Source organism: Amblyomma mixtum, chromosome 7, assembly GCF_055824585.1.
Source record: "Amblyomma mixtum isolate Tamu chromosome 7, ASM5582458v1, whole genome shotgun sequence".
In the NCBI taxonomy this organism is placed as follows: domain Eukaryota; kingdom Metazoa; phylum Arthropoda; class Arachnida; order Ixodida; family Ixodidae; genus Amblyomma; species Amblyomma mixtum.
The window spans coordinates 6,849,171-6,872,674 of NC_143018.1; the positions used below are offsets into that span (position 1 = coordinate 6,849,171).

Consider the following 23,504-nt stretch of genomic DNA (forward strand, 5'->3'; position numbering starts at 1 on the left):
CTCAGCGTGAACGAAATTAAAAGGCCGTGAATATATCAGCGAGACAGGCAGTAGCATTCCTCTGCTATCCCTCACATTCCAAGCCAGAAAGGGCTGAAAATGGCACCATGGTTAGGCCTTGAGGGGCACTACGTCGCCATAACCATCAGTTCCTTTAGAAGACAAGCATTTCTTTAGAAACCAACTGCATGGCCACAGTTTACGCGGCTTAACCATTCGTCGCGAGTGATTCAGCGATGCAGGTAGTCTCGTCTTACCTTGTATGGTGCCTCGAAATGAATCCTCTTCTGCTGCATGATCTTCACAAAGTGAATGCAGGAGTGCTTTCCCTTGGCTGACCGCGAATTCGACGCTGGTGTGCACTGACTTCATTCTTAACTTCGTGATTCTACATACACTTATCTTGGGTGGAGCCTCATTACAACATGCCGGAGCGGAATACAGGGGACGGATCAAAATTACCTTCGGGGGCCTTATATCGCCCTTCCGTTGGTGCCAGAAGTACTAGAGAATTGTCGTTGTAACGTTAAAGGAGTCACGAGCGAACAGAGTGCCCTCCAAGGCTACTTCCAACATCCCAGAAGGATTGAGCACTACCGCACAGCCCAGCAGCCGTTGCAGTCACACAAGAAGAGACTTGCGAGTTATTTTATCTGCATTTATACCCTCTGGCATGACTTTAGCTAGTGGCATGCCTTTGGCATTCGGCTCAGGAGCCCAAAGCCACAGGCTCGATCCCAGGTGCGGCGGATTAACTTCTATGGAGGCAGGACACACATGCCCGCGTTCCCAGATATCGGCGCACGCTAACGAACCTCGAAATTGATCCAGCGTCCTCCACTGTGCGGCGCGCCTTACCCAGAACGGCTAGGGTGCATCGATGTCAGCGCCGCTTGCATCGAGGCACTTTAAGAGTGGCGGTTTCGCACTTATCCGCCAATTTCCGCTGCAGGACAGTGCAGGTTTTGGCACTGATACCGATTCGTAGCAGTATGAATGGACAGCGCAGCTGAATGGGGATACTGCTCGTCGACAGGCATGCATTCGCCGGAGCATGATCTATACGCATATGACAGCGGTTTGAACCCAGGGGTAAATAATTTGCGCGCAGTTACCGCTTCGCTAAAAGAGTACCGCTTCGTTTAAGGCGTAGCTTCGCTTCGCTTTAAGCTACGCCTTAACGGCACGATCATCATGACGGTTCGAACAACCGGTGGCAGACACTGATACGCACAACACACGCGTGGCGCATTAAGAACTGGGAGTTTATTTCTTGCGCAGATTAGGTACATGCGGCCAAGCTATAAAATGTGCTATCATACACAGCGAGTGAGCAGACTTATACCATTGCCGCTTGTGCGCTGAACCCTAGATGCGCAAACTGCTTTACCGATAACGAAACTACCAGCCAACTAAGCCAGAAATTTATGCTAAGATAAATTTACAAAGGGCCCACTGACGCACACGATACAATTTAACACAATCTCAATGACGGCAGGCCTGCCGCGATATCACGCTTCAACCATTTCTCTCGATTACTGATTGCGGTGATAAAGCAGAAGGGGGGAGGGGGGGGGGGGGGTCATTGCATTAATTCCACCACTCCAGCAGCGTTGGCATTGGAGCATTCCAACACCATAGCTATAGGGCACGTGGCTGCTGAACAAGCGGTGCGTATAGTTCGCCGCTGGCTTATCAAAACAATCTGCTGGGGAGGCACAGTGTAGTTCTCCATCTCCCCTGTTCTTCATTCAACTTACCTATAGAGAACAGCCCAGTTGCGGCGAGGCATCTACCGGGCGGCGCTTCCCCTCGGTACTTTCAGTCTCCCCATCCCCTCGAACGACCTCCTAAATAAGAATCACACCTCTGCAGAAGCCCCGAGCGTAAACGTGTACACAAGCCTTTAACTGGCCCTCCTTCTAAACTATTATTTGCACGAAAGAGAAAGCAAGAGAATAGGCGCACGACGAGAAGATGGGCACTACAGTAAGAGCCTGCACTGAGCAGCTGCCTATAGTTCAGCCCTGAAAACCACAGGGCAGCAGCTGAGAGTCTTGGCTGCATCTTCGGTCGCCGGCGTCCAGTTCGCGTGAGTTCGCACGGTCTGCACGGAGTAGCGACGTCCTCCACACAGCGGTCGCTGGCTGATGCCGGCAACGCTGCTCCGTGTCACGGCCTGCACACTGTGGTAAAAGCATTGCCAATGTTTTAAGCGCAGTGGTTACACAGGGGCGTAAGAATTACTATAACGTGAGCCGAGGGAAGAGCGGCACGGGGTCGACTCTGGAAGGATTTTAACGGCCTAGAGTTGTTTAACGAGCAACGAAGTATTGCCAAGCATCGAAATGCAGCCGCCGCAGCGCTTCGAACCCTGGACATTGGTCTCAGTATCACTTCATCATAAGCCAGTACGACCTGCAGTGTGCTGACAGCGGATACATGCTGCTGTTCACACGGGGGACTCTGCTCGAAATACGGTTTTCGCCTTTCAAACGGACGGCCAGGAAGGGCGCGTTCCTGGATGCTGCAAAAACTAGCAAGGTGGCTTTGATGGACGAAAACGAGTCTCTTTCATGCTCGCCGTAATCATGACGAACAAGAATAGCCACACCGTGGTGACGAAAGGCCATATACCTGTATCCTTTTTCTGTATTTTGGCAAAAAAAAAGGATCATAAATGGTAAAAAAGGACAAATAGACAGTGCCTTGTTGGTCACTGTCGGAAGGCCAGGATGGTGCCGGCGAGGAACACGCTGGCCCAGGTGACGCTGACTAGGACGCCCAAGAGGACGTGCACGTGTGTGAGGCCCCATCCCTTGGACATGACGCTTCGGAAGGCGTCCGCCGGAAGCGTCAGGGGAAGCACGTAGCTCACGGTGCGGACCGCGTTCGGGATCCCTTCCAGGGGCCACAGAATGCCTGCGTGACCCGCAGGTGTCTCTCAGCGACATGCTAGTTGGTCGGCTTTGTAGGCCAAAAAATATCGTTACTTATGCCACTTAAAGGGCCACTGCAGCAATTTTTTTCAGAATTTCGCGTTATTCAAGGATCCAAATCTATATAAGCTGTACGTGAAACATGCCAAGTGTTTTTGCACTAGTATTTAAAATAGTTACGTAATCGACGATTGAATTTTGCGCTTCTCCTCAATGCACTGGAGGAGTGCAGAGAAATTCAGCGTGACGTCACGGAAGGTATGATTTAAAATTACCGCTGTCGTCAGCCACACCCTGCCCTGACTAGTTAGACGCTGCCAAACTCTCGGCAGGGTTTGCCTTCAGTGGCGTTGGTTTTTTGCCTTCGAAGCAGGCGTTTGTGCGTTGTAAATGTAACGATACCTTCTATGACGTCATCATTCACCCCCCCCCCCCCCTTGGCGTTGTGCGCTGCGGAGAAACTTGAAGGGCGTCCGGTTTTTAATCGGCGGTTTTTAATCGGCTAGCCCAAAAATACTTCGTATGCTTTACCTGCAAGTCTCGCACATTCGATCGTCTTAAGCTCGTTGATTTCTAAAAATTATGCCGTTTCTATTTAAGACTTTTTAGTCGCTCTGCTACCCGCCTTCTCCCAAAACACCGATGTCTGAAGCCGTCTGCGAGCGCCGACGGAGCGGAGGAGGAACAAAGCTGCGGCACGAAGGAGCCAATCAGAGGCGCGCGCCACGCGTGACGTCACAGGCGTCGCAGCCAATAAGAGAGCGCTTGCCCGACAGGTGACGTCATAGGCTGCTCCACCGCAGCTGCCGATGGGGTTAGAGGGGAATCTCGCTTCGAATTCGCAGCTAGGCGTGTTTGAAATACGTTCTGCCGTGGCACTGCTTCTCAGGCTAGCATGGAAGCTAAACCAGGGCCGTCCGGGTTGTCTAACAAAGAGTCTCGAAGTGTGAGACGACGGGAACAGCAACGGGCAAGACGACAGCGGCAGCGGGAATCAATGAATGCGTAGCACAGTGGCAGTATGTGCAGAGAAGTCGATATTGCTACTGCATAATATTCCGTGATTAACCGAGTTAAACCATGTGTTTTTTTGTCATTTCCTTTTTCTATGCTTGAAAGGAATGAGCGAAACAGGGCACTTAATGTGTTAACGGCACATTGTTCGACAGTGCGACTAGACGCTCTAGAAACACTGTAAGGACGCTCAATGCATTGACATGAATTAGTATATGTTGTCCTTACATACGCTTCAGTGTCGCACTTGCGAGCGACTTGTTATACGGGATGTGCGCATACGATGATAGATGGAGGAAGTGGCGTAACAAACACGGCTAACCAAATTACTCGCATACCGACACGCACAAAGCAAGGTTTTCTTGAATGGTTGCAAGAGCGACTACACTAGGTGTTGCACCTAAGATTTACATAGTTTTTAGAAATAGTCTTTTTTAGTTACAAGAGCGCTTTCTTCGGCTTAGCATTGCCAGTGGTGTAGTACATCAGAATAGCTAAGAGGTGCTAACTAGCAGGCTGGTTAGCTAATACTCAATAGTTAACTTTTTAATTATTACTGTTAGGCTCCTTAATTACTGAGAGGCGTGCAGCACACCGTAAGCATTATCCGTATCAGTTTTTGTAAATAACGAAAACGTGGTTTCGTTCGGTGCTGTGGCCCAACCAAAATTTGTTGGGCCACAGCAAAATACACGCGCTTTCGAAAAGCTTGCAGGCAAAGCAACCTTCCCAGTCCCCGTAACTCGTCGAAATAGCCAAACTTTGTTAGACTACAGCGCCGAGGATAACAGCGTTTTAGAAATTCTAGAAACTGATATGGATAATCAGTACGGTGGGCTACACGCCTCTCAGTAATTAAGGAGCCTAAGAGTAATAGTTAAAAGTTAACTATTCAATATTAGTTAAGGACCCTGCTATGGTCTATAGACATAAAAATGGCCTATAAAAATGGTCTATGGACAGTCTGTAGACTTCTAATTGACTCTATGGACTTCCTATAGATATTGCTTTTTGTCTATTCATAGTCTATAGACTGTCTATAGACGAATGTCTACTAAAAGTGTATGGCCATAAATCTATAGATTGTCTATAGACTATCTATGGCATTTGTATTGCCACAGACTGTTCTCTAGGATTTGTCTATAGACAGTCTATAGACTTTATAGACAGAAGTCAGTAGACACTCTATAGACAGTCTAAAGTTTTTTTTGTAAGGGCTATAGATAGCAGGTCTTAGCTGTATGTCATTTGTATTGCCTATAGACTGTTCTCTAGGATTTGTCTATAAACAGTCTATAGACTTTATAGACAGAAGTCTGTAGACATCTATAGACTGTCTAAAAATTTTTGGAAGGGTAGATAGCAGGTCTTAGCTGCATTCTTGCGTACTACACCACTAACGGTGCTATGCCGAAAAAAGTGCTGTTCTAACTGAAAGAGCCTATTTTAAAGAATTGTGTAAAGTCTTAGGTGTAGCACCTTATACACCTCCTGCAGGCTGTTGCAGGTTGGTGAAAGAGTAGTGCGTAGAATGAAGTGGTGAACTCAAGCTCAATACGGACAGTGGGGTGCAGCAGAACATTCCGGGCACGCAGTGTGCGGCGGATGCTCGCAATACGCTGACCCCAGTGTTTCCTTGAAATGCATGATACGCACCGCTGATCATCATGGCCGGGTAGTTGGCTCCGACGGAGACCATGGTGGCCGCGTCAGGGTCATCGAACAAGGACGAGATAAGGAGCCCTGCGCATGCGCGGGGCACGAGACCGAGCGTGCCAACAGCGGTTTGAACGTCGCCCAAGGAATATATAGCTCACTTATCATACGAAATCGGCAGGATATCAAAATCAGGCTATCTTTAGATGAAGTATGTCATGATGTTGGGCTAGTAGGTTCATGGTTAGAGCAAAACAGAACTGCGCGAAGACGGCGGGACAAAAGAAGGCACGAATACACACACACTAAAGCGCAGACTCGGCGTACATGTCCACAGGAATGTCCCAGGGCTCCGAAGAGCCTCTGGATTTCGGGCGGCATCTTTAACTTCAGGGGACAAGCGGCAACCACCTATGTTAACCTCATCGCACTGACAACGTGCCAGTCAACAGTCTTGGGCTGCTGCCTGAAGCGCAAGATTGTGCCGCCCGAAATCGCCCTGGGCCCATCCTGGGGACATGTTCGCTGAGTCTGCGCTGTGTGTGTGTGTATTCGTGCCTTCTTTTGTCCCGTTGTCTTCGCGCAGTTCTGTTTTGATCCTTAGATGAACCGTATAATCAAGTGTAATGACGAGTATGCTATAAGATTGTGCATACGGGTAAAGCCAGTGTTTTTTATCATTTCATCCGTTATACAATAAGGCTCAAAGAGTGCTTTAGACATTCGAAATAAAAAAACCGTGTATTAGGGTCTAAAATGCAGCATTTTATAGTAGAGGGGGTGCAAAATCGGATGCATGCGACAACAGGGGAGAATATGCATTGTCAGCAGAGTAAGGAATGTTCAGAAGAAAAGGAAAAGATACTCAAAAATAATCTGTACGGTGTTCGGCTCCTGACCATGATTTCGCGGGCTCGAAGTGCAGTCTACGGTAGGGTTGGGTAGGACATTTCAGAAAAGTGTCTTCGATATCGATATCCCCAAAATTTTATTTCCGATACCGACACAAGATGCAGAACCAAAATTGATTTCCTATACTGATACTCGATACTGTACCGTCGGTACTTCGATACGTCACTGAATCGCCAATGTTAATGAAGGTGATAATATGATGTACACCTAGTTTTAAAATATTGTTGGTTGCTGCAGTTTTTATTCTATCTGATATAGCGCATTGATTGTGAATGGGCTTAAACAAACGTGACCGCACGGATTGTAGCACGGAACTTTTGCATGGGAGTGAAGTCATGGTGACTAGTTTGGTTTGGTTTGTGGGGGTTTAACGTCCCAAAGCTACTCAGGCTATGAGGGACGCCGTATAGTGAAGGGAACCGAAAATTGCAACCACCTGGGGTTCTTTAACGTGCACTGCCATCGCACAGAACACGGGCCTCGAATTTCGCCTCCATCGAAATTCGACCGCCGCGGCCGGGATCAAACCCGCGTCCTTCGGGTCAGTAGCTGAGCCCCATAGCCACTGAGCCACCGCGGCGGCACGAAGTCATGATGATGTTTAAACGGTCGTTTCCGTTAGCAGCCTAGCAATATCTTCTTAAGTTCATGTTCTTCATGTGAACCGGCCTGTGAGCACTTCATTACCTATGCGAAGAAACTTGACTTTTTTTTCTCGTACATTTAGTTTGTTACCGCACCTGGTTCCCTCTGCCTTTTCCCTGCGCTAAATGGTGCAAGCTACATGCATTTGGGAAAGCCGAATAGTCATTTCCCCAACACTATGTTAAGGAGGCGCTCGAAGTTTAACAGTATGCGTTAGAAACTAGAAAGAAAACAGCAAAAAATAAAAGGGCTGGAAGTTGTATAAGGTAAAACATATCTGGCTATAGCCAGATATGTTTTGTTTAATATAACTATATAATTTCTCCTAATTAGACGCTACCTTCACTTAAAGGTCTTAACAGCATTTGCTTATACCACCGCTAGGAAAGAGCAGCGCCATGTGGCCGTGCCGTAAGCGAAGCAGTGCAAAAAGCTTCGAGGCAGAAATGAAATTGGCGTGTTGTATTTGATGGTGCCTTTTATCATCGGATAACCGAAGCGTCGGCATATCGACTCAAGGGTCCTATCATCAACCTCACTACGCCCGCTGCAATGCAAAGGCCTCTCCCAAATCTCCCCAATTAACACAGTCCTTTGCCAGCAGCGGCCGCCGTATCCCCGCGGAGTTCTGGATCTCCTTAGCCCACCTAACTTTCCACCGCCCCCTGCTACGCTTTCTCTCTCTTTTAATCCACGCCATTATCCTTAAAGGCCAGCGGTTATCTTGCCTTCGCATTACATGCCCTGACCAAGCCCATTTCTTCCTCTTGATTACTACTAGGATGTCATTAACCCGCATTTGTTTGTTCCTTCACCTATTCTGCCCGCTTACGGTCTCTTAACGTTACACCTATTATTTTTCTTTCCATAGCTCTCTGCACTGTCCTTAACTTAAGCTGAACCCTTTTGGTTGGCCTCCACGTTTCTGCCCCATAGATGAGTTCCTGTAAAATACAGCTGTTGTATGCTTTTCTCTTGAGGGATAATGGTAAACTGACATTCATGATCTGAGGGAACCTGCCATATGCGCTCCACCCCATTCTTATTCTAGTTATTTCCCTCTATACCATATGGATCAGCGGTCACTGCCTCCCCTAAGTAGACATATTTGCGTCCAGTATTGTTCGTTCCCATGAGCAGCGCACAAATGAAGTTTATTGTAGACGTATTTCCTTACCACTTCCAGCACCTCATTACCAACTGTGAACTGTTTTTCCCTTACGAGACTGTTGAACATTACTCTGGTTTTCTGCATGTTAATTTTTAGACAAACCGTTCTGCTCTGCCTGTCTAACACATTGATCATGCTTTACTTAGTAAGACAATGTCATCAGCGAATCGCTGACTGCTTTGATATTCTCCATTAACTCTTATCTCCAGCTGTTCCCAATCCAGGCCTCGGAATACCTCCTGTAAACAGGCAATGAATAGCATTGGCGAGATCGTCTCCCCCTGCCTGACATCCGTCCTTATTGGAATTTTACTGCTAACTTTACGGGGGACTATGGTAGCTTGCAGTTGCTAAGACATCTTCCAGTATTTTCGCATCAGACTTTTCTACACTCCGATTCCGCAATTCCTCATGACTGCTGAGTTTCCCACTGAGTCAAATGCTTTTTCGTAATCAATGAAGGCTATATATAGGGGTTGGTTATATTCTCCGCATTTCTCTATCACCTGATTGACAGTGTGAATATGGCTATTGTTAGAGTATCCTTTACAAAAGCCCGCCTGATCATTTGGTTGCTTAAGTCTATGGTTGGCCTGATTCTATGTTGATTCCTTAGTAAAAGTATCGGCAATGGACAGTAAGCTGATTAGTCTGATTTTTCAAATCGTTGAAGTCTCCTTTTTTTGGATTAAGATGATGTTAGCTTTCTTTCAAACTTCTGGTACGCTCGAGGCCACTAGGCATTGCATATATAGGGTGGGTAGTTTTTCCGCACATCTCCCCTCAGTCCTTCAACAGATCTGCTGTTACCTGATCCTCACCAGCTGCTTTTCCCCTTTGCATTGCTCCTAAAGAATTCTTCCTTTTTCGTTACTGGCGGCATGTCCCATTGCTGTGCAGTACTGCCTCTCTCATTAACGTTCTGATTACATTGACTACTGTATAAATTTGTGTAGAACTCTTCGGCTACTTTAACTATCTTATCCATACTGCTAATCACATCGCGTTCTTTGCCTCTTACGCATACATCTGGTTTTTACTATATGTCTAGTTTCATCTTCACCGCTTTTAGTCTACGTCCGTTCTTTGGAGCATGCTCTATTCTCTCCATATTACACTTCCTTATGTCGGATACCTTGCGCTTATTTACTAACTTTGATAACACTAGCAGTTCTTTTCTGTCTTTAGGGTTGGACGCTTTGATGCTTTGGCATTTCTATATCAGATCTTTCGTCTCCTGAGATAGCTTGCCGGTATCCTGTAGAACCATCCTACCGCCTACTCTACTGCGCACTCCGTAATGATAGCTGTGAGTTTCTTGTTCACTGTTTGAACATCCAAATCAAGTTAATCAAGTTTCAACACCGCCTCTTGAGAGCTACTGCTTGTAGCGCGTTCTTCTCCAAACAAAAAGATGCATTCGAGGATGCCGGTATTGATGATCTCATTGACTCGCGTGTGGAAGAGGCGCGTGACCTTTGTCGCGTTAACAAAGTCAACAAAACATTCTGTGAACCCCTGAGCATGACGGCGGAAATCTTCCGTTTTTGTTGGCAGCCACTGCAACTTGAAATAAGAGCGAAGAACAGCCCAACCGTTGCTTCCTTTGCATCAGAGTCTATCTCCAAAAGATGGTCGAACCTCCGTCTGAAATAGTACTCAGGAAGTGTTACAAATCGGCTCAGGCAGGGTACTGGCTAGCCCCGCATACGTGTCCTCGTGAACACCGTCTTGGTGAGCAGCGTTTGCAGCTTAGTGTATTTTATAATGTGCGCGTTTGCATCAGTTTCTCTGCATCTGTGTAGCCATCAGGTGCACAGGCGAGCTGTTTGTTGTTTTTTCTACCACAACGATGAGCCTGTCTCCTCGTCCCTTCTCTCGGCTGATTTGCAGAAGCGCTACATATACGTTGCCTTGCTGCCTAACAACGAACGCATAGGAATGAAGTATACGCTAACCGGGGCAACGAAATTGGCATCGTCTCGTTGTAATAGACTACTAACCCCGAGCGAGCGTCGCCAGCCCAAAGTCTGACTCACAGCAGTATCGCTAAAACAGGGTACACTAAAAAATGTATTTTCGATACCGATACTTTCAGTTTAGGCAAGTACCACGCCGCGGTGGCTCAGTGGTTATGGCACTCGGCTGCTGGCCCGAAAGACGCGGGTTCTCGGCCACGGCGGCTGAATTTCGATGGAGGCGAAATGCTAGAGGCCCTTGTACTGTGCGATGTCAGTGCACGTTAAAGTACCCCAGGTGGTCGAAATTTCCGAAGTCCTTCACTACGGAGTCCCTCATAGCCTGAGTCGCTTTGGGACGTTAAACCCTAATAAACTAAATCAAACCAGTTTTGGCAAGCGGTACTAATACCGATCGAGGACACATGCATTTTCGATACTGCCAATGGCTGATCTGCGGTAGCCACGACGGCCCTACTTCAATGGGGCAAAATGATAAAGCGATCTTTCATTGAACGTTAAGGAACCCCCAGTGGTGGAAATGGCACACGCGTATACATTCCCCACCGAGCATCATGCCGCAGGTGCCCTGGAGCAGCGTGAGCACGACGACGACGTAGATGGGGCCCCTGGTGGGCAGCTGGAAGATGACGAAGCCCACGAAGAGCAGCAGCAGGTCCTGCGCCACGATGATGAAGATCTGTGAGGCGGCGTGGGCCAGCACCACCTCGAAGGAGCGAACGCCTGCACGGGACGACGACGCAACTCCCTTATAAAAATGGTCTGTAGACAGTCTATATACTTCTTATTGACTCTATTGACTTCCTATAGATATTGCTTTTTGTCTAGTCATAGTCTATAGACTGTCTATAGACAGAAGTCTACTTAAAGTGTGTGGCCATAAATCTATAGATTGTCTATAGACTGTCTATGGCTTTTATATTGCCTATAAAGTTTTGTCTATAGAAAGTCTATAGACTTTACAAACAGAAGTCTATAGACACTCTATAGACTATCTAAAACTTTTTTTGTAAGGGCTGTCAGCGCCAGTGGCGGGACGTCCGCTTCACAAATAGCCTTTGCATATGCGACGCTTTTTGCAACTGTCTATATATGCTCACATGGGCGCTAGAATTTTCAGTCAAGGAAGCAATTACTCATTAGCATCGACCTAAGCGCAATCATATGGCTTTCAGAAAAAAAGCTACAAAGCTTCAACCGCTTCCTCGCAGTTAATATATTCCGGGATTGGATACTGGGACCAGCGCCTGTCTGGACAAGTTTTTCGGCCAAGTTGGCTAACCAGAGCAGAAGCGGATGGCAAGACGAGGCCGAATAAATGATAAAATCAAAGTGCTAACCATGTTGGTTCGATATGATTTGGGGAATAGGCTGAAATGTGGGGAATTTCTATAAGATGAGTACTAATATTACCCTGTTCTAAAGATCTAACCCTCACTAGCTAGCAATTACCCCCTGGTTAACTCTGCAGTTTCACGAGATATCTGGGAAAAAATTAGGCTTCTACACGCATTCCACCAGTTGCTCGAAATCGCACCAGCGTATAGCAACCATAATCCCTTCTCGACGGATGGAGAGGCCCGAGCTTTCCCTGTGTTCGTGTCAGGACGCATGCAGCTGTAGCTATAGTGTGGAAGAGTTGGACTGACTTTGCATCGAGCTCCGCAGCGCAGCCATACACCCCTGCCGCCACAGCCGTGCGTCTCACTACATTGGGACGAATCCCACAGATGTGCCCCTGTCACATCTGCACTCTGCCTGCAGGGAAGGCAGCGTAACAGAGAGGACATTTACCGGCGACGATGCACCTTTCCAGGAGGCCGTCGGTCTTCTCTTCCAGGAGTGTGTTGAGGCAGGCAGTCACCGCCATGAAGTAGGTGATCCTGAGGGGTGAGAACAGGCGGCTGAAATGCGCGCAGTGGATCAAGATGGGCGCGCATTGTGCCTCTCCTTGGGAGGCTGACGTTAAGAGGGAGATAGCGTGTAATGAGGTGGAGATGCCCGGTGAGGTAACTGGGCGGATTCCAGGGGACGGGGAGAACGCAGCCCCAACACGGTACAGTGAGGCTGGAAAATTTGCTGGGATCAGCGGTAGTCGCGGTTGGATGAGGTCTAGACGGGTCAGTGGGAGAAGAGCTAACCTGGCTGTTGATGATGATGATGATGATGATTGTGGTATTTAAGTAAGGGAAACTGCGCTTAGAAAAAGCAAGGACGAGATGTGGCTACACAGGCGCCTGTGTATGGTCATGCCTCGTCACTGTTTAATTTTAAACTCCCTTAAAATCATGCACCAATTAGCCGGCCAAAATGTGCTCTTGAAACGAGGACATGCGGATAGGACGTCTAAAGACCTTCGCACCGAGCGGACAGCTCAGAGGGACTGCAGAAGGGCAATGCAAACTGCGCTCTGACGTAAAAAGCCTACGCGTATGTAATATACCGTATTTTCCGCTGTATAAGACGCACCCTTGTATAAGACGCACCACCCATATATGCAGGCTGTCATTGAAAAAGTTAGTATATAAGACGCACCCGTGTATAAGACGCATTCCAATTTACCCAGTTAGGCTAGTGAGGCTTAATTAAACATGCTTGTGCGACCATTGCAAAATGCACCTTATCTGTGAGAAGTTCTTAAGCACCCCTAAGTGATCGAAAAAGTCAACACTCACGCCATACCCGCCCACGTTTTAGCAGAAAAAGAAAAAAAGAACGAAGGAACTCTCCTTATGTCCATAAGAACATTTTATATTAACTTAAAACCTTCGAAGATCTTGATCTTAAGATGTGCTATCAAAAAGCACGCCCATCTGGAGGCGACCCAGCTGAAACATTTGCTTCGCACTACGTACACGGAGCAAACAAAGTTGCAAAGGGTGACTGAAAGAAACGCCGGCTTGTCTTGACAATGGCGAGAAACGCGATTGTCGCCATTTTTTGGCATTTCACATTACTTTTGCTTGGGGCCTGCGAAACGGTCGCGGGTTTATGATTCCGGAAGTCGTAATCCCCACCCTTTAATAATAAAGTTGCTCACGGTGGTCCCCGTATTGAAGTATTAACCGTGTTAAAACCGCGTCATTGGTAGTGATGTTTTTTTCGGTGAAAAACCTTGAACATGGACCTGAGTAATATCTGAACTCGCAAAAAAAAAAAAACAGAAAAAGTCGCATATAAGACGCACCCTTGTATAGGACGCACCAGAAAGTTTTTTGAAAAAAAGCCGCGTCTTATATACCGGAAAATACGGTACTCGCGGTGGCCAAAAGCATCGCTCTGTCGCTCCGCTGTGTTTCGCGCTTGCTACGCTGCAACTTCTGTTGCCTGCGCTTAAAGATGAAGAAAATCGACCTTTTGAACCTTAACACAGTAAACCTCTGTCTGTCGGGTACGCCTGACTCGAGGGAGGGAGCTTGGTTCATCGTGTATTCCTCGTCAGCAGTTATAGCGAAATGTCGCTCGCGCTAGGAAGGCTCCTTCCTGGCTTGAGTTAGGCGACGGTTTAACTGCCGTATACTGCTGCAGGACGAGACGACGGGGACAATGATGCGAGGTGGTGCGCAGGCGTTAGGCCCATCGGTCATTAAATATTCGTCCACATCATTTTACGCTGCCTTTAGTCTTCCGGCTGGCAGCCACGTAACATATCCTACGCTCTTAAAAAAAAATGAGTAAAAAGGTAGTAAGTGCAGCAGTTACTAACTCTGACTTCGTTTTGTTACTTTTTATGAGCTATTTACTACCCTCTGCAAGGTATAGTTAGTAAAAGTAGCCCTTGCTACCTTTTTACTAACTATGGTCGCTATAGTTACTACCTAGTTAGTAACTGTTTGTTTAACCTTAAAATAAAGTCAAAGAACGTAAATGACACAGATTGTCGTGCTAATAAATTGGTTTTGTAATTGAACATTTCTGCAGGGGCATATGGTTAGGCAGACTAAGCTGTTTCTACAATCTCAACTTCATAATTAACGCTGGTAACTTAGCTCGACCGGTAAGAGCCACTAGCCCGTAAATGAGACTGACTTACGGAGTATATGAGACTGAGAAAGATTTCCCTACATGTGCACGCGCAGTGGGCGAGTGTGACTCTTTCCGATTTGTGCTTTTCCTGCATTCTGAACCTTTGTGCGCGCACGGTAAGGTTGTTGATGCCATCACCTGGCATAATTTCTACATGTAATGCGCGATAAGCTTAAACCTAAGCGTGTGATTTACGGCCAGAACGCTCTGATAGCTCTGTCTGGATTCCGGAATTAGTCAAGTGGACTGCGAAGTTTTGTAATTTTTCGAGCACGCATAAATTGGACAAGCCACGCCAGCACACCGTACGATGAATCTAGCAACATATGCGGGTTTCTATTCATTTTCTTAGTAAATACTACTAGCTTCCCGTTACTAACTGCAGGCAGTAACCGTTACTAACTCAGTGGGTTAGTAACTGTTAGCAACCTTCCCGTTATTAACTGCAGTTATTAACAGGGTAGTAACATATGTAACAAGCAGTTCATACCGCAAAAGTTACTACTTTTTTTCTATGAGTGTAGTAATGTCCGGCAATCGCCAAAATGCTTTCCCTGTGCTCCTACTTTGCCGCCCACCTTGCTGTTGTACCTAGACGACAGTTTCGTTTCGTCTTTGGGTACGCTTCTAGTCCTGTGCTTGACATGGGTACGAGTTCTATATTAGCGGGAACAAGTGCTGAGGGCCGCCTATACATGGCATGGTCAACATAACACGTTTTTGGGCGACTTGGTCGTCCATCGTTAAGTGCGTGCGCACAAATGCTTGGTGGTATGCCATAGTATTTTAAAGGTCACGTGGTCCTGCCACGCGCTTTATGTGCAGTCTAAGCAAGAGGTGATGAACAAATCTAAGCACTCACGTAAGGATCATGCCAGGGGCTACGAATTCGCTGAAGGTTGCGGTCTTGCTGCCAATTACCGGTTCCTCGAACTGCCAGTGTCGGGAAAGACAAGCATGAAGCGAAATCAAGGCGCCACATACTGAGCAACTTCAGCTTGCAATGCAGTTATAGCATAGCGCGATCCGTGATCCGCTTCCGTGAGGCGCCACTGCGCATGCGCAGAACGCCCTGGGGGACGTGCCCGTCAACTGCAGTGTTCCTGTATATGCTCCCACAGGGAACTCTAGTCAACTGTAGGGTGCATCAACGGCCAGGGACATCAAGGCACCCTAGTCAACTGCGTTTCATACATAACAGGCAACGCTGCCAAAGCTAGCGCGCGCCTGTTCGCGCAGGCTACGTCCGCACGCAAAAAGTAGTGCACCATACAACCAAAGCGAACACAAACATATTTCGTAGCGACAAATCTTAAGTGCCGTGACTGGCACCTCCTGGACTTCTTTTTACCTCTTGCAACATTTTCGTCCTGCGATTCGACGAGATTTCGAGAAGCAAAAAGTACACGTGGCGGTATGATACGCGGTTGGTAGGGCGAATCGCCCCTACTAAATCCACGCCCAAAATGTAGTTCGCACTCCGTGAAAATTATGGCCAGAGAGCCCAACATTGAGCGCCTCACAGCTTCGACCATCATTTTCAATGCTACTAAATCGTTTTATACCGCTCTTTGTATTCGTACAAACAATGATCGGAGTTTCGAGAAGAGCGAGTGATACGTGGCGGAGTAATATGGTTTGCGGACGCACGACTTCAGCAACCTCCGCAGCGTTGCCTTCTATGTATGAAACGGAGTATAGTCAACTGCGTGCGCGCCTGCCGCGTCGGCGCCAATCAGCACGTATGCAGTGGTGCCCAGCCGAAGCGGATCACGGGTCGCGAAGGCTGGTTCACATGCAAGAAAACGAGCGCGTCGCAGCGAAAATGGAATTCCAACTTCTTGGGGCCTCGCTGCGCACCGCCGCGACGACTCGGAAGTAGGTTTTCGCGCCGCGGCGGCAGGATTCGCTAGCGTTCTCGCTTGCATGTGAAACAGGCTTGACTCTCTGCTAGCCGACCTAGTCCTGCGTTAGCTTAGTCTAAACGTGTGCGCTTACCACAAGGACATTGCTGGCGGCGAATTTGTTGGGGAGGAAGCCCGGCAGCGTGGCGTCCAGGGAAAGCTGGAGGTACGCCTCGATGGTCATGAAAACTTGCTGGTCTAAAAAAGAAAGTGCCATACTGCCTGATAAAGCTGAAAAAAGTAGATGCTTTTGGCTGAGCTGGAAAAGCTAGAAAATATAACAACTAATTTCTGAAACAGAGCAGTCAGCTGTCCAGCCTGTCATCAATCTCTCTCTCTCACACACACACACACACACGCACACGCACACGCACACACACACACACACACACACACACACACACACACACACACACACACACACACACACACACACACACACACACACACACACACACACACACACACACACACACACACACTGCATGATAAGCAGCTGTGTGTGCAAGCTTCATCTTGTGGTGCCAATAATCACGCTCTTGAAGTAGCCCTCACTCTTCGACTGCAGCAAAAATTTTGCAACCAGCAGAACCAATGTAGGTATATGACGTATAACCTCATACTGGACTGCGGTTGACGTGTCGGTAGTGAACGTACTACAAAAACGACCGACTCAATGAGCACCGCCGAAATAGAGGTACCCGTGACGTATATTGTGTCGTAGCGAAGTTCGCGCTGTGCGTGGCGCTGCCTGTCTCAATACTAGGCCCCAGAAGACACAAATTCTGACACTGAAGGCCTGAACGTGTGTCGGGAACCACGGAGAAGAGGACTCGTCTTACTGGACATATCCAGGTAGGTGTGGATAGAGGCGTAGTCTATGAGCTCCTTGGTGAGCCGGGTGGTTGGCCTGTACCGAGCCGTCAGGCTTTGGGTGATGTTGTGTCTCATGTGGATGACACCATAGGTTTCGCCTTTCCTCACTGAGTCCAAGGCGGCGTCTAAGTGGTCAAATGACACCTGCAACCGCCAAAGTGCATTCATCCCAAAGTAAATTTGCAGCCAGCAACACGGGCAGTCGTGTTCTACTGATTTTAGCACAGAAGGGTAGCTATGCATTGTAACTCTGTAGAGTGGACGTTAAGGGTAGGTTTACGATATACCGTCGGAAATTAATCCACTTTTGCGTCATCATGTGGGTTTGAAAAATAATTCTAAATTAACATAATTTCGTCGGATACAACTCAGAACGAAGCGGCTTTTCCCCGTCGAAGGATCCCCTTCCAGCCAATGGCGTTGGCCAATTCTCATGATCCTGCTAGTATGACAATGCAGGGAGCAGGTCCGACAATGCAGGGAGGGTACTGTCCCCTAGGGTGCCTCGGTGTAACGCGTCGATGGTGCCGGCATCGAGGCACCCTGCTATCCCCGACTAATGATGGAGAGGATTATCCCCTTTCATCTGCCACTCCATCCATTGTCAGGCTATGGCAGGGTCATCAGAATTGGCCGACGCCACTTGCTGGAAAGGGATCCTTTGATGGAGAAAATTCCTTTCGTTCTTGAGTTGTATCTGACTATAGTATATTCATTTTTGTGGCAGGTTGCCAAACTGAATGATAAATGGACAGGAACAAAATGTAAGACAGTATTTCATTATCAAGAACTGAAAGCAGGCGTCTTAGTCAACTTTCTCCGAAGGACCGCTACACACGGTAATGTCACTTCTATTGTCGAATACAACTTAAGAAGGCAGCGGCTTTTCCCCGTCAAAGAACCACCCTCCAGCCAATGGCGTCGGCCGATTTTCATGACCTCGCTAGCGTGACAATGCAGAAAGTGGTGCCACAATGGAGAGAGGGGTCTATCCCGGACTATGGACGGAGAGGACTATCCCCTTTCATCTGCCACTCCCTGCAATGTCACCCTAGCAGGACAATGAGAATCGGCCAACGCCATTGGCTGGAAGAGGATCCTGTGACGGGGAAAAGCCGCTGCCTTCTTAAGTTGTATCCGACTATAGTACACTGGCGTCTAAATATCGGCCACCATGTTTCTTATAGAATGAGCGCTCCTGCATTTTCGCTCCCTTCAAGACAATTCCTACCAAGTGGTAATGTTCAAACCATCGATCAACCAAACGCCATAACCACCGAGCCGCGATAGCGGCTGGCGTAGCATTAACAACGCGATTGAAAGCCCAGAACGACACCGTGTATCGCTATATATATCCTCTTTCTTGGTCGTTGCTACGCTAGTCCGGTACGAGAAGTGGCAGTGAAGTTGGGCATACCTGACGCATGATGCCGCTGTCGATGTTTCCCAGGAAGGTCGCGCTGAACGTACGGGTGCCTGACGTGGTCGGCGCCGGCTCCTCGTTGACCACCGCGAGGCGCAGGTCGAAGGGCGTGTTCCCCACGATGGTGCAGAAGATGCTCACCTCGATCGAAGGCAGCAGGAAGCTGTAGAGAAGCAGCCCCACGCTTCGCCTCAGCTTCACCACGTTCTTGTAGAAGATGGCCCCGACGCGCGCCTTCGACCGGTTGAAGTCCCTGCGCTCGAGGCCGCGGGAACTGCGGACGCGAGCCACGGACGCCATGAAGCTGAGCGAAGTGTGCCCGAATTCCTCGGGCGACGCGATCTCCTGGCCGGGCCCTTCGACCTTCTGCGGCTCACTTCCTGTGGCCAGGTTGAGGAACACCTGCGCCGAGAAACCAGCGCGGCAGGTGCTGCTTTACTGCGAACGGCTACTCCCAGGGGTATACAATGTGCATTCGTAAACAGGCGGTTTGACACCAGTCTTTGCGAGACGGTTAGAGGTGAAGCTGCGTAAGGCCAGTGAGAGCTACCGGTGCTGACCTGTGCCTCGGAGCTTTTATTGTGATTTACGCTGCTGGCGTTGAAGGCTGTTCTATGCTTCAAATGACGGGCTGCTGTCCAGAAATGGAAACAGCCGGTGCCCGCTGGTACAGTCAGGGAGAGTAAAAGGCTCGTACGTATGGCCAAGCAGCATCCAGAAACTTTGCTTATAAGCAATGCACAGCATGCGGCTGTGTGGCGCTTGTGAGGACAGAGTGTGGATGGGACTCTGCAAAGTAGACCTGGGCCTCGCCTTGCAAAAATTTATTCCCTTTCGGTCGCAATGTACAGAGTCATACACTTCTAGCTGGAACGTCTTAACGGCGCTTATCAGAGTGGGCATCAAAGCGAAGTGGCAGATAACGAGAAGCATCAGCTCTGGGTCCCTCTACGGCTGCGCCACTTTGCTTCGATGCGTGGCCATCCGACCAGCGCAGCCACACCTTTCGCGTGTTCAAGCTGGGAGTGGGCGACCCTGTACGTGCCAGTGAGCATCAACCGCATTTAAACGGAGCTGCAGCTATGAATCATCGCACCTCTTCCAAGTTGTCCGTATTGTGGCGCCGCATCAGCTCCGCGGGAGACTCCTCTGCCAGGATCTTTCCGTGCCGCAGGAAGGCGACGGCGGACGCCAGGCGCGCCTCGTCGATGTAGTGGGTCGTGATGATGATCGACATGCGCTCCTTCTCAGCCAGGGCCACCATGTGCTCCCAGATGGACATGCGCAGCACGGGATCGATGCCCACGGTTGGCTCGTCCAGGATGAGCAGCGGAGGGTTGTGTATGAGCGAGACCGCCAGTGAGACGCGTCGCTTCTGACCCCCGCTCAGAAAGGACACGGGCCGCTTGCTGTCGGGCAGTTCCAGGAAGCTGGTCAGGAACTCCGTGCGCTCCTTGGCTACTTCCGGCGACAGGTCGTAGATCTTAGCGAAAAAGGCCATCGTCTCCTCGATGGTGAAGGCGTTGAAGAGGGCCACCTCCTGCGGCATGTAGCCCACGTTGGCCCCGGGTATCTTGGAGCCCGGCGCGCCGGGCTCGTGGCCGAAGACGCGGATGTTTCCTTGCTGGAACCGCTTGCGACCCATGATGCAACGCAGGAGGGTGGTCTTGCCGCAGCCCGAGGATCCGAGGAGCGCGTAGATGGCGCCCCTGGGCACCGTCATGTCGACGCCCCGGAATATGTCGACCCGGTCAGCACCGCTGCCGTACCACAGTTCCAGGCCCGTGATGGATACGGCTGGCGTCCCGCGCTTGGGGCGCTGCTGCTTGGCGTCTTCGGGCTGCCCATCTCCGACGCTTTCGGGGGCGGCTTCGGGGGCTACCTCGTCTGGCGCCGCTTTTCCCTCCTGATGCTCTGCGTTTGGCGTCGCTTCCTCTGCCGTTGATGCTGGCGGGAGTTGGGCCGCGGACTCGGCGGGATGCTGATCGTCCATGACGCCTCGACGGATGGCACTTGACTCAGAGGTGAGCGAAGGTTGCGTCCTGTGTTCCGCCTTTGGGATCGCAGGCAGAGCAAGAGACCCGTTTCTCCGAAGAGCAGGCGGAGGGCGGCGCACTGCGTTGTTGTCTCGTTCGAGCAGAGCGTCCTTCTCGTGCAGAGCGTGCTTCTCCGATCGCGAGAGGAGTGCGCGTGCGGGCGCTTTCTTCTGCTTTCCATGACTTTCGTTCGTGCGTTAACAAACACTGTGCGAGGCGCATATCAGTTTATATATAAATAGCAAATATATTTCGGCATTTCGCAGAGATTTGTTTTTTTTTTTACCAGTTAGCCGGGATTCAACTGCGTGACTCCATTTCGTTCAGACTTTGCGCAGTTTCAGATCTCAAAGCCAGCGTAACATGACTTACAAAGCTTTATACATTTATAAACCGTGCCACGATGTACGCATGACCTGCTTGCTGTTCCAGAGCTCCATAGGCTGTCCGTTGTAACGTATTTGTCCTTTGTTTGGTGAATCCGGTCATTAATGGTTTGTGTTTGTTCCTCTCTCGGGCAAAACGTGGGCAGAGCCACACTAGATAGACAATGTGGAAGAAGACAATAATCGCAGTGATATCGGGAGTCGAGCAATACTTCTAAAGAAATGTGCTTAAAGATGAGCGCACTCTTGGCAAGTTGGTGAGAATCAGCCACACAAAATTTGCCATGCTCCGTGACGCTTTGCTCTTTCTTTATAAACCTTTTGTAAGGCCACTGCTTGAATTTGATTGCGTTTTTTTGTCTGGTTGTGCCAGGTACAAGCTTCAACCTTTGATTCTTTTGGAGAGACGTGCTCTTTGTCTTTGCCTCGGACTACCAAAAACTGCGGCCAATGCTGTGCTGCTTTTGGAGGTGCGAATACTCGATTTAAACTCACGGTTTCAGCTTCTCACTGTGCGAACTTCCCCTAAAGCCTTTGTCCCATATTTGCGACATCCCCAACTCTATTCTGCGGTATTATTTGGCCTAGGCATAAGCTCTCTCTGATTGCGTCCACAAATTCTCTGCTATCAAAAATATCACTCATAATAAGTTCTGTAGTGAAGGTTCACAACCTACAGACCGATGTTTCTATTCACTTTGAAAACACCTTCCTAAGAAATGGAAAGTACTTACCTGCAATTGTCTTAAAAGGGCTTATAGAGGAGTATGTGGACAAATTTCCAACACATACTGCAGTTTTTACAGATACCTCTCAGCAGAAGTAAAAAGCAGCTATTGGCATTGATTTCCAATGCTCTTGATTGGAGTTATTCCTTCCGGGTCGCTGTTATATACGCCTATATTCGCTGCGGAATTTCTAGCGATTACAAAAGGTCCCTTGCAACGTTAGTGAGGTCATTGTACTTGCTGACAGCCTTTCTGTGCTGCCTGCACACGAAGGCTCGAGGGACGCTCTTTTGGGCCGTTCCATAAGATTTTTTATTCCACCTCATGGATAAAGAAATGCGCTTTCACTGGATACCTGGACATTGCGCCATTGATGCTAATGCGATGGCTGATTTTTTTTTAGCTAAGTCTGCCCTTTGCAGACCTGTGGTACCATTGGCTATCTCCTTTGCCAGAGCCGCGGCCATCCCATCCCTGCAAATTTCTTAATCTCTTCCGCCCACCTAACTTTCTGCCGCTCCCTGCTACGCTTGCCCTCTCTAGGAATCCACCCCGTTACCCTCAAGGACCAGCGGTTATCTTGCCTTCGCATTACGTGCCGTGCCCAAGCCCACTTTCTCTTGATTTCAACTAGGATATCATTAAGGCGCGTTTGTTGTATCACCCACTCCGCACGCTTCCGATCTCTTAACGTTACACCTACCATTTTCCTTTCCATAGCTTGCTGCGTTGTCCTTAACTTAAGCTTAACCCTCTTTGTTAGCCTCCACGTTTCTGCCCCATAGATGAGTACCGGTAAGATACAGTTGTTGTATACTTTTCTCTTGAGGGATATTGGTAAACTGCCATTCATGATCTGAGAGAACGTGCCACATGCGCTCCACCCCATTCTTATTCTTCTAGTTATTTCCCTCTCATAATCGGGATCTGCGGTCACTACCTGCCCTAAATAGACATATTCTCTTACTACTTCCAGCACCTGGCTACCAATTGTGAACTGCTGTTCCCTTGCTAGGCTGTTGAACAATACTTTGGTTTTCTGCATGTTAATTCTTAGCCCCACCGTTCTGCTCTGCCTGTCTAACTCATTGATCATGCAGGTAGTATTGTGCGCTATATCACCTCTTTCACGGAGCCGTCTTTGTCGCTTCAGCGCGCGCGGTTATGGCGCTCGGCTGCTGACCCGAAAGACGAGGGTCAGCATTAACATGCAGAAAACCAGAGTAATGTTCATCAGTCTCGCAAGGGAAAAACAGTTCACAGTTGGTAATCAGGTGCTGGAAGTGGTAAGGATATACGTCTACAATGAACTTCATTAGTGCGCTGCTCATGGGAACGAACAATACTGGACGCAAATATGTCTACTTAGGGGAGGCAGGGGAGGTTCCGACTTCTCGCTTCCAAAGCGTTTTGTTCGAACATGATGTTAGATTAAGCACTGTCACAAATAGAAAGCGTTAAAGACTATTAAAATGATCAGCGGGGGTGTTTATCGCAGACAGCAGACAGGTGCTGCTTTTCCTGCGGGGTCTTCAGCTTTTGTGCACGCGAAAACTAAGTTCCCTAGAAGGCTTATTTTCGAGTGAAAATTAGGTTTATAAGAAATTGTAAGAAATCTGTTCACGGTGCAAGATACTGGTAAAGAAAAAACGAAAGGACCTTATGCCATGATTCGTTTCGGTACGTTAAATCCCGTAATTGTTTTGCTTCAGTAGCGCAGCAGAAATATACACGTACTATAATGAGCTGACAGGAATTATGAGCAATTAAGTAATCAATACTCCTCTTCACTGCAGTGAATGTGGCGAG

At 48.7% G+C, this 23,504-nt stretch overlaps 1 protein-coding gene across 1 annotated transcript; it reads right to left on the reverse strand.

Moving 5' to 3' along the window:
• Nucleotides 1–2,716: 2,716 nt before the first annotated feature.
• Nucleotides 2,717–20,538, reverse strand: LOC149334866 (ABC transporter G family member 23-like). Its single transcript, XM_089553683.1, has 9 exons — nt 19,642–20,538; nt 18,540–18,947; nt 17,089–17,266; nt 16,341–16,444; nt 15,205–15,275; nt 12,111–12,199; nt 10,863–11,039; nt 5,610–5,696; nt 2,717–2,922 (listed from the first exon to the last, which is right to left on the reverse strand). The coding sequence occupies exons 1-9, from the start codon at nt 20,536–20,538 to the stop codon at nt 2,717–2,719; spliced, it is 2,217 nt and encodes a 738-aa protein (XP_089409809.1).
• Between the last annotated feature and the right edge of the window lie 2,966 nt (nt 20,539–23,504).